Source organism: Alligator sinensis, unplaced genomic scaffold (genome assembly GCF_000455745.1).
Source record: "Alligator sinensis unplaced genomic scaffold, ASM45574v1 scaffold524_1, whole genome shotgun sequence".
NCBI classification, from domain to species: Eukaryota; Metazoa; Chordata; order Crocodylia; family Alligatoridae; genus Alligator; species Alligator sinensis.
Window position 1 is genome coordinate 399135 of NW_005842747.1, and position 11229 is coordinate 410363.

General features: G+C 46.8%; 1 protein-coding gene across 1 annotated transcript; it reads left to right on the top strand.

Moving 5' to 3' along the window:
* The first annotated feature begins 503 nt into the window (after window positions 1-503).
* On the top strand, window positions 504-9232 carry LOC102369591 (GTPase IMAP family member 7). Its single transcript, XM_014525113.2, has 4 exons — window positions 504-765; window positions 5685-5723; window positions 6309-6336; window positions 8217-9232. The coding sequence occupies exons 2-4, from the start codon at window positions 5703-5705 to the stop codon at window positions 9230-9232; spliced, it is 1065 nt and encodes a 354-aa protein (XP_014380599.1). The 5' UTR covers window positions 504-765; window positions 5685-5702.
* Window positions 9233-11229: the final 1997 nt, after the last annotated feature.

Below are 11229 nucleotides of genomic sequence, written 5' to 3' on the forward strand. Positions count from 1 at the left end.
ATGTACGTCGAAGATTGTTTCATATGGGTCTAGCCTGCTACGCCTGGTGTCCAAAAATACCCACTACACACAAATACCTGCAAATTGAAGTGACATCCAGTAGACAAAGGGGCTCATTACATGTTATTCAGTGAATTACCATCTACACCTGACAGATCAGTAGCTGTTGCATTATTGCAAACTAAAATACATCAGGATGTGGTTTATTTTGCAACACAATGAATTCATTTAAATCACAAAACAACCTCCCCATATGTGTAAAGTATAATGCAAATAAACTGCAAAAAAGTCCAATTTTTGTCATGTTTAAAAGTGATCCTGGATACCCATCAGCATAGATATACTGGAACATGTCTCTCCAAATGGGAAGTCAGGCTGCTCTCTCCCTGCCAACCCTGGGGCTGCATCTGTCCTAACAAGCAGTGACGCTGATGCTCCTCCCTCCAACAACAGGAACTTTCACGTCAGTGAGAAGCCTCTTTGGTGCTGCTGCTTGTGAAGACTGATCTGCCCATGAAAACCTCTGCTTAGACTCACTCACCCAAGGCTGAGACGTGCAAGAGGGGATTTGTTCCTCAGTGCCCTTACTCCTTGTAGATGCACACAAGCACATACATTCTCACAGGGTGGCTGTAAGTTTGTTCAGTCTTCACCTGGAAACGCTGCATTGAGTCCTGAGTGCCTGCAAAACTGCTCGCCCTGCAGAATCACCCGAGTGAACTCGTGCCCATTGTCCTGAGTCACTGGCCAAGCAGCACAGAGGAGGTAAAATGGAGTGTGTGTGTTCTGTGTTTGCATGTGTGTGTGTGTGTGTGTGTGTGTGTGTGTACAACAAATTTTGCATGGTTATTTCAGCTTTATTTAAAGTACTTTTTTGACTTAAATTGAATTAAATTTAGGAGACATTGGAAACAATGTTTTGAACGGCATTGAAAAGTAAATAGCAGCATATTCTGCTCACTTTTTCTTTTCCTGTTAGCTCTTTTCTGTAACTGAAAAGTGAAGGCAGGGCAGGGCGGCACTTTAAAGAATAACTCAGTCAGTCAGTCTCTGAGGTGCCACCCCCGTCTGTTTTCTGCCTGACTCTAGACTAACATGGTAACTACCTCTGGAAATGAATACACGGCCTTCTGTTCACCTGACTCTTCCCTTTTCCCCTCCCACTTTGGTAAACTCAAATGCTGTGCTATAAATTAAAAATCATGTTCAAGAGATATGAAATAGTTTGTTGCATAGTAAAAAAATTCTCACTCTTGTAGTCCATGGCTAGGGTATAGGGTAGGTTGGCTAAGCCACCACACAACCCAGGTGAATGGGGCAGGATCGCAAGCTTCAGAATATGTCACTGCATTTGCCCATGCTTGGAGGTGCCAGGCTGCTCAGGTTATTATGGCATCAGAAGCTCCTAGGTCTCCCCTTCATACCAGCTGGCAGCACGTAGACCCTTCTGGACATGGATCTTCAGCTATAGAGAAGGTGCCTTGCTCTGCATTTCTCCCAGTGAAAGATTTTTCCCAGTGCTGAGATGTCCTTTTGCTTGAAGTCCTGCTTCCCTTTGGGTGCATACACCTGCACTGCTCAGCAAGGCTTCCTTGCCTTGGGCCAGCAGGTATCTATTTGAGCAGCAAGAGGAATCTCTTCCTTCAGACACAGTGCAGTGTTAGAGCTGCACAGGGAACTGGCATTCTAGGTCCCTCTCCATCCACAGGCATTTGAACCCCCACTTCCTAGACCTAAACCAAGTGCCCACCTTAATGTCCAAAACACATGGAGCGGACAGAGCGATGGGCACCTTCCACCCCTTCCTCTTGGAGCTGGACCACTTGACAGCCAAGCACAAAAGAGTCATAGGGCCAGGACAACAAACAAGAAGGCTTCAGACTCCAAGTCCCAGGGAAGATGTCCCTGTCCTTGAAGGGAGGGAAGCCTGGAGTCAGGGCCCATGTCCCAAGGCTGTTCCTTTTACCCTGTGACTTCCATGCCAGGCATCTCACAGACATTGCTTTGCATCTGGGGTGAGGCCATTGTCAATCATGGCAATATTCTGGACTATGTTTTAGGTGCAGAAGGCAGGATCTGACCCAGTTCAGGCACCTATGCGCTAGCAGGAGGGGACGCTGGCCTGCAGTGCAGTGGATGACCTGAAACAAAAGGGTCAGTAATCTTTATTTCGCAAAGCTGTCCTGCAAAATGCTCACACAGCAGTAGGAGCAAGGGATCATTTTCTCCCAGCTCTCTGGGCCACACACTCAGGCTCCCTCCTGCTTGTTCCCCTTGTGTCCCCATGGTGCTATCCCTCCCAGCTGACCAGTGGCCTGGCCCCACCAGGAAGGGGCTCTCAGCCTGGCTTGGGACTAGGTTGTTCCAGTCTCATGGGAAAGATGTGAATTCCCACAGGGGAAGGGGAGCCTGGACCTTGCACCCCACAGTCTCAGGTGGGTGTTCTCACCACTAGGTTGCCTGGCAACAAGTGGGTGAGATGGATACACTCACTTGCTCTTTGATTAGCTCCAATTTTGGGGCTTCACATTGTATTTGTGTGCATCCTTAGTGCATCAGAACTACAGCTGATGGAGATGGACTTGCACTGAATGGCCAAATATGTGCAGTAGCTAGGGCTGTGCAATGCTTTGGATCCAGAGATGATTTGGATAATTCAGAGGCTAAATCTATGAATCAAATTGAATTGCTGGAAGCTTTAGGCTTTCCGAATCAATTCGGAGCTTCCAAATCACTTTGGAAAAGATTCAGAGCCTATTTGGCAATTTGGCCATAGAGTATAATGGACAATCAATGAAATATCTATAACTTTGTTGATTTATGTCTGATTTGGATGAAACATGCTGGGTTGGTAGCCACTACTGAGGGCATGAAGTCTACCAATTTTCAAGAAGATCGGTGCAGGGGTTCAGGGTTAACTGTGTTGGCTACAAATGTCCAACTCGGGATCCTTAAAATTCCGGTTTATTAGGCAGATTGAAACACTGTAATGAGTTAAATCATAAACCTTGGGGCTGGTCCCCACCCACACGCACACACATGCACACACACAGTAGTGAGTTACATGAGTCGGGTATACCTATGCCACAGGCGGCGGAGTCTGCCATCAATGGCCAGTTGAGGCTTCTTCCAGCGTGGTGTTATCCTCCAGAAGGGGGTCGCCAGCTGGTCCTTCTGGCTGGGCAGGTCGGGTGCTGGTCAAGTTGGAGATCAAGAGGGCGCTGATGAGGGTCACTTTTTACTGCTTTTCATCTGTCCCTGGCAGACTTTGGTGACTCCCCAGTTTTCAGGTTTGCCCAATCCAGGGGTCTTTGATGCTCATGGGACTTCCCCCTCAGTGGCTACTGGATGGCATCTCTCAGCCCCTGGGGTCTTCCGCATGTACGTGCAGGTTTGGGAGTCCATTGATGACTTTTGATTAATTTACCACTGTCATGAATAGGGCTCTGGGAGCAGTCGATCTGGAGATATTCAGCCCAAAAGTTGGTCCCCGGCATTGATTAACTCAGACCGGGGTTTCTAGCCCTTGAACAGTGAAGTTTAGAGAATTCCCGGTTGCTACATTGTCTCCTATTGATTTCTTCCCTTGGTTGATCTGTGGTTTTCATAGGTGTTAATTGACCCCTGTTACTGAAGCCTGCTACTGTGTTACACATTCACTCACTGATTCACTCGCTCTTTCAGGGGCCAGCCTGATACAGGGAAGGGCAGTTTGATTCCTGCCCTTGTTAACATTGTTACAATGTACAATTTACTTATGAAGCTAAACACATTTAGTTAAAAGGTGAAGAGTATAAAGTATATGCCATGGCCCACAAATAGATAAAAATACCAAAATACAAGAGGAGATACAAAATACACAAATACAGACTTTAAAACACAATTCCTTATCTTATAGTGAAAGAAAGAGGAAGGACAAAAAGGTAGAAGAAGAGAAACATATCCAAAGAGGGGAGAGCAAATGCAGGCAAGAGGAAAAGGGGGCTTTCTACTACAACTGCACCCCAAATTCCTGAAAGCAAAACTCATGTCACGTCTATGTGTTACACCACAGGGGGGTGAAAACTGCAGGGGTCGTAGCCCTGTGCAACTGTGTCTGTCTGGGGTGGGGGGAACACTATCTGCATCTTCTCTCAATAGGCCTGGGCTGGCAACCCAGTGCTATTATTGAACAACTGCTGCTGGTAACTATATTGTCTGAATGGAATGGTTGTTTTGTGTTTGTGTGTGCCTGTGTGTAATGATATGGATGAGGATTTGTGTGTGTCTATATGAGTGGTTTGTCCGAACATGTACGGCTAATTCATGTAATCAATAAACACAGCATTTTGCCTTATCCCCCTTTATAAGATCTTGCTCTTGCTTTGATAAATTGAAATTTAAAGTAACACCTGGCTACAGGGTCTTGCCCCTCTGCTCAGGCTCAGATTGGTGCTGCATTTGGGGTCTGGAAGGAACTTTACCACCATTCAGATTGGTGCAGACTATGAAGACTTTCCCTTCCTCTACAGCAGGGCATGGCCCTCCTCCTGGGATCTCTGAAGCAGTGGGGTTAGGTGCAGCTGTGAAGGCTTGTGTTGAGTGAAGGTTGACTGTGTAGTTTTGCTAAGAGGTTGGACATTAGATTTGTGTGGGATGGTTTGGCCAGGGTGGACAGTGGAATCAGGGGCTCACATCCCACAGAGCAACACCTCACCTTGAGTCACACAAAGCCCTGCTGTCCCCAAGATGCCTTCCCTCTTCTTTGCCCCTGACCTGGCCACACCAGGAAGGTGCTCTCAGCCTTGCTGGGTGATTAGGGTTTTCCACTGTGATGTGGGAGCATCCCATGCCCTTAGGAGCAGGTGAGCCTAGGACCTGCACTCCCCAGTCTCGGCTGTCCCCTTTTGCCCTGCTCTAACCACTTGGCCATGGGGCAAAAGGTCAGATTGAGAAACACCCTCTCCTGCTCCTAGGTCAGCTGCAAATTTGCCCTGTGCCTCTGTGCATCCTCAGTGGGGTAGACTCACAAGAGAGTGAAAGTGTGTGCAAACAGACTTAGGCCTGTAAAATGCAGCACTAAACAGCTGCCAAACAGGTGCAGTGAATGTAGAAAGCTAAACTGTAACTGCTTCCAGGAGACTCAAGCCCATAAATGAACCATGCAATCCCAGAGCAGTGGGGTGGAAAAGCCCTGCAGAAGTCACATCTGGTCCAACCCCTGCCTGAGGCAGGATCAGCCCTGTCCAAACTGTCCCAGGAAAATCCATTGTCTAACTCATTAGGAAAACTGCACTAGCAGCCCTGATACAACACAAGACGTTTACACCTAAGACTAAGAATATTGTACAGTGAGTAAACATTTTGCAAGTCCCTGAAGTGTCTTAGCAGTGACAGAGGAATTGCCCTAAGCATGGATGAGATCCTAATGTTAACTTCTTTAACAGAAATTCAAAAACAACTTGTTACTTGCAAAACTTTCAGTAACTGCTGTCAAGAAACATCCAAATGGACTGTCACTCTCCCCAACTCTGAATCACTCCCTCTTTCTGCAGCTCTCACATCTCTTTGTGGGGGCAGGAGCTGCACTCTGCATTTGCGAGGTGGCCTCTCCTCCCAGGGCATTTCTGTGCATTTCCTCTGACTTCTGTGCCATTAGGAAAAGACGTTCTTGGAAGTCTAATGCTTCTGTTTTTGTTCCGTAGGTGACAGCTGACACTGCTATGGGAGGAAATGCGAGTTCAGTGAGTATCACACCAGCCCTTGTACTGCATATTCTAGTTCAGTGGTTCTCAACCTGTTTAGACCCAAGCCCACCTCAGAAAACAACAGCTCTCAGCTTTCACCCCTTTATTAACTCCAGGAAAATACTAGGCCTATTCTTCTGTTGCCAGGAACTCAGCAAAGCAACAGCAGCCAGAATGGTTTGGATGCTCTGCATTCCTATTTGAAATCTCTGGGTTTATCTTGCAAGTCCTGCCCAGGTGTCTCTCACCTCACACTACAAATCCTGCCTGTCCCTTCATAGGACCCTGGTTGAACCATGGTTTGTGGCTTCCTCCCCTCTTTGCTCTATTCCCCAGCCCTGAACCAGGGGCTGGATGTGATGGAGATGCTGCAGGGACCAGCTGCTGGGAGCCGTGTCTGGGCAGTGAGGATGAGGGTTGGGTGTGGTCTAGTGTTCAGCTCCATCCCCCCCTGGTTCATGAGCAGAGGGGCTGCTGAGTGCTTCACAGGGGCATTAAGAAGAGGGCTGGGAACTCATATCTGTACATTGGTGTTGTGTTGCAGCTTTGTATTAACTTCATTTTTTCAAACAAACTTTTCAGCAACGGAAATTGCAGGAAAAGGGAAAAGGTAAGAAAATGACCTGTGGCAGCAATGCTGCAGTCTTCTGTTGACTGTGACCCATAACCAGAAGGAGCAAGGAGAAAACTACCTACACTCCCAACCCTCAAAGCCCAGCCCCCAGAGCCCTCTAGACACTCCTGACCCAGTCAGAATTGCTTTGAGCTGTGTCATTCATGCCCATGTGGATGAGGAGCATGGGGTAGTGGTTGGAGGGCTGGACAAGTTTAGAAATCCTCTCTGCCATCTCCCAGATAAAGGACCCTGGGAGGCAGCAGACCTCGTGGGTCAGAGGGTGAGGGGGCAGATTGCTCCCTGTGTCCCTCTTAGGAGGGAGTCACCCACCACGACCACCCTTTGTCTCTTTTTATGCGTGGAAGTTAGCTGCCTCCCCCCATCCAGAGTTGGTACAGCTGCTGATGTCTCTGTTGGTGCTGTGAGAGGTGCGTACCTGTTGCTCAGCTCCAAGGGAGGAGTGACCCTGGTATTGGATGTCTAGGGACCTGAGACAACCATCTTCCAAGAGTCCCCATGGGTGCAGCTCGCAGTTGATCTTCCTGTTATCCATCTTCAAATAGTTGGGCATTCATGCTCTTCTCTCTTCATTCTTCCTCCACCTGGGAGAGAGCCCTGGGCAACTCGCCATCTGCTTCCCCTGTCTGGAACTCCACAAGCAGCTGCTTCTTGTTTGTTCCTCCCTTTCCCTTTACTGTTTCCCTGCTGCCTACTCCTGATTTTCCTCCCTTTTTTGCCCATTTCCCCTTGTCCTATTTCACTACCTCTTCTTCTCTTTCCCAGTCTTTTTCCCCAGTTCTTTTACCCTCACAACTATAACATTATAGGCAAAAGGCCCATGTCTCATGGTACGAAACACCCCAGTCTCCAGGTAGAGTCAGTGGTCACTCACCTGCTCACATGACTGAAAATCGTGCCCTGGTTAAAATCCCAGCAGCAATGCTGTAAAGGTCTGGGGGTGGCAGTGCATTGCAGAGACAAGGTGAGCCAGAAGTGTTATGCTGTTACAAAAAAACAACAAATACAATTTGGGGTTGCATTACCAGAAGTGTTGTAGCAATGAAGTGAGAGCCCAGCTCTGCTGGATGCTGATTAGACCTCAGCTGCAGGATGATGTGAAGTTCAGGGCTCTGAATCTGAAGGAGATGGTAGAGACATTGCAGCAGATCCTGAGACGAGTGACAGAGAGGGAAAAGGGGCTGGAAGGTGGCCGTACAAGAGAAGGCCTGGAAGTATATTTCATTTGGAGAAAAATTGATTCCAGGGTGACAAGACAGCAGCTTCTCAGTACCCGAAAGGCTGCCATAAAGAAGACGGATACACATAATCCTCTCTTGTTATGAGGGGCAGGACACATGGCAGTGGCTTAAACTGCAGGTGACCAAATTTAGGAGAAATATCAGGAGAATTGCCCTAAGCGTGATCACAGCAGTGGATGGAACAATCTGCTGAGACAGTTCAGGAGTCTCATTAGGAGGGGTTTCTGAGATGAGGCTGGATGTGCATCAGGATGCCCCCAAGATCCCTTTCAATCCTGTACTCCTGTGACAGCTAGGAAGCACAGCTTCTATCCCACCAGTGCCCCATATTGCTGCTGTGATACCAGGGAGAGCTGAGCACTGCCTTGCCCCACTCCAGCCCAGCCGCCCCTACTCTGTGCAGGGGACCCGCTGAGAGGTGAACTAAGGCCTCCAGGGACAACTGGCTGACCATGCTCACCCCTCCCTGTGCTGCCCAGTCCCAAAATGTCCAGCACCCCCAGGCCAGTGAGCTAAGCCCTCACAGCATCTCGAGGAACAGAAGCAGAAACCTCAGAAGCAGCTACTGTTACTTGACTGCCTTTATGGTGACCCGGTGACCCTTTCTCCCCACAGGCCCAGGCTCCAACCGCCAGTGCCCCAGGAAATCTGAGCTGAGGATTGTTCTCGTTGGTAAAACTGGATGTGGGAAAAGTGCAACAGGAAACACCATCCTGGGGGAGAATTATTTTGCCTCTCAAATTGCAGCTGAATCAGTTACAAAGGAATGTACTAAGGGGATGAACAAGCGGGATGGCAGAAACCTGGTAGTAGTTGATACTCCTGGTCTGTTTGACACAAAAATTCCCTTAGTAGAAACTATGCAAGAGATCGGGCACTGTGTGGTTGTCTCCTCCCCAGGTCCCCACGCCATCGTTCTGGTCATGCAGCTGGGGCGTTTCACTGAGGAGGAGAAGAAGACAGTTGCCCGAATACAAGATATATTTGGGGAAAAGGCCATTCAATACATGATCGTCTTGTTCACCAGAAAAGATGATTTACAGGGGGAGGAATTTCAGCACTTTTTAGAAGCACTAGATGACAAAAAGCTACAGCAGCTGCTGAAAAAATGTGGAAGGCGCTGCTTGGCTTTTAACAACAAAGCAACAGGACAGGAGCAGGAGGCCCAGGTCTTACAGATGATGGGAATGATTGATGTGATGGTGAGGAAGAATGGAGGTGCGCACTACACCAATGACATGTACAAGTATGCTCAGGAGAAGCTTGAAGTGAAAATGGAAGAACTCAGGAGAACCTACAATAAGAAGATGGAAAGGGAAGAAAAGGAAAAGAAATCTCAACTGTATGAGGAACATAAGACGGTGGATGAGGAATTAAGGGAAAGAATAGAGGAGTTAAAAAAATGTGGCCCAGTTGATCAGACCGTGTTGTCATCCCTAGAACAAGAAACCCAAGAGAAGAAGGAAGCCATTCAGCAAAAAATGGAGAAAGAGCTACAGGAAATTAGTGACCGCTATCAGAAACATCTAAATAACCTCCGGGAAGAAGCTGACAATGATGTTTCTATAATAGAGTATATTTTACAGACATTTGAAGTGATATTTTCTAAAATCAACAGCTGGTTCAAATAATAATGATTAAATTACCTTAATTTCTGTTCCTTAAATGATCTTACCTTGGTTCAGTCATCATAAGTGGGTTGTGATTCCTTGAAACACTTTAACACTCTGATATTCCTGCCTAGGAATTTATCTTTGTATAAATTTCTTAGTCATCCCTCCACACAGCCTATGAAAAAATGGGTCTGTTTTGATCTGGTTATTATAAACATGGTGCGTTGGATTCCATTGACATTTAGAGCTACAATTTTCAGACCTCTTTTTTAACTCAGGTTTACAATAAGATTGGTTTGCTGCCTGGTGTTTGTTCTGGCTAACAGCGAGTAAAAATGTAGACCTCTCTTCTGTTCAGAAGCCACTTATCATAAGCAGGATCTGGTCATTAAAATATTCTTGATTAACAAGAGTCCATTGAACACTTGTGATGGACATTTCAGGTATTCATAGGATGTCATTTATCCATCCCAGTCCCATTATGATATTTGTGCTCCTCCACTGAAGTTCTGCTAATGAGGGTAAGGCAAGACCCCCCCTGGGGGGCTTCAAGAGGAGGTTAGATAGGCACCTGGCTGGGGTCATCTAGCCCCAGCCCTCTTTCCTGCCTATGCAGGGGGTCGGACTCGATGATCTATTGAGGTCCCTTCCGACCCTAACATCTATGAATCTAAGGGGTGTGGTCTGGATTTCCATATCAATAAATGTTCATCTGAATATTCATGGCACGTTAAGGTTTGCAAACACATTTCCATGCCCCGTATACAGCTCCTCTTTGCAAGGTATTCAGAAATAAGGGCCTTAAAAATACCATCAGTTGAATGTAATTCTCAAAGCAAAACCCACCTATCTATAGTTATAGTTAAATTGGTTACCTTCTAATGAACTCTCCAGTATCATGCAACACTGCTGGTGAATTAAGTTATTGATATAAATGCTACTGCTCACCCATTTCCAAGAACAGCACCTGTGGTTTTTGATTGGGACCATGTTACTTAGCCCTAAGGTGACCTTCAGGGCACAAATTAACCCCAGCATGGTTCATTGTGGAGGAATCTTTACCTCATCAACTCAGGTTCAGATTTGCTTTCCTTTATAGGCCTGTGGAGAGAATGAGCTCCCGTCTAGGAGTATTCCAGGAGCTGGAGTGAATATAACAGGGTGTCCATGCTGCAGGCAGCTCACAGTTGTGGGTATGGCTCCCTGGTGCCCCTGCCCTGTAGATTAGAGGAGCTTCTGCTGGCTTTGCTTTGCTTCAGAGGCCACACAAGCCAGTGGACAGCTCAGAAGAGGAAGGGCTGGTGCCGGCCTTGGCCAGTTTCATGGGGCTTGGACCAAGCTACAGAAGTGTGGCTAAGTAAAAAACCCCAAACCTTTTTTAGTGTGACCATAGAAAAAACCTTTGCAGATGTGACAACCAGCATGGTCAGCAAAGTAAAGGGAGCCATCGTCATGTCCAACTAAACCAGGAATGAGAGGAAATTAAAGAGCACAAGGTCTGAAAGGAGACATTCTAAGGGAAGACCATTTATGAAATAATCCAAGTATTTCACATCATATCTTTATCTTATAGTAATGGATGCAACCACATATATTAGGTGGTGTTTTGCTACAACAGATATATTTCTGTTAAGATTCTTAGATAAGTTATAAAAACAAAGCAGCCTTTTTATGGAAGACCATACATTTCAGTGAAGAGAAAACACCCTGGTGGCAAGCAGTACCCCATATTGGTGAAGGAAGAAGAAAGGAAATCCGTCCTTCCAAAGGTAACTTGCACAGAAACATAAATCCAACTTCTTTTATGCCCACAAGTAAACTGGTTCAGTCCAGTTCCAAAAGTTTTGGTGAAACAAAGACATTGAAATAAAATCAATCTGAGGTTATTTATTAGAATATTAGAACCAACCACCTATGAACATGGGACATAGGCTGGAGGGAAATTTGGAGAGCTTAGCAGATTCAATAAGACCTAGTACCAATCTGCATGCCACTCCCCCACCCCAGCTGAGTCT

What these genes read in the sequence shown, in the direction of transcription:
- LOC102369591 (XM_014525113.2), top strand. Translation starts at nt 5,703, where the DNA reads ATGGGAGGAAATGCGAGTTCA. An exon ending in TGGGAGGAAATGCGAGTTCA is followed by an intron (nt 5,724 to 6,308) that starts GTGAGTATCACA and finishes CAAACTTTTCAG; the next exon opens with CAACGGAAATTGCAGGAAAA. An exon ending in ATTGCAGGAAAAGGGAAAAG is followed by an intron (nt 6,337 to 8,216) that starts GTAAGAAAATGA and finishes TTCTCCCCACAG; the next exon opens with GCCCAGGCTCCAACCGCCAG.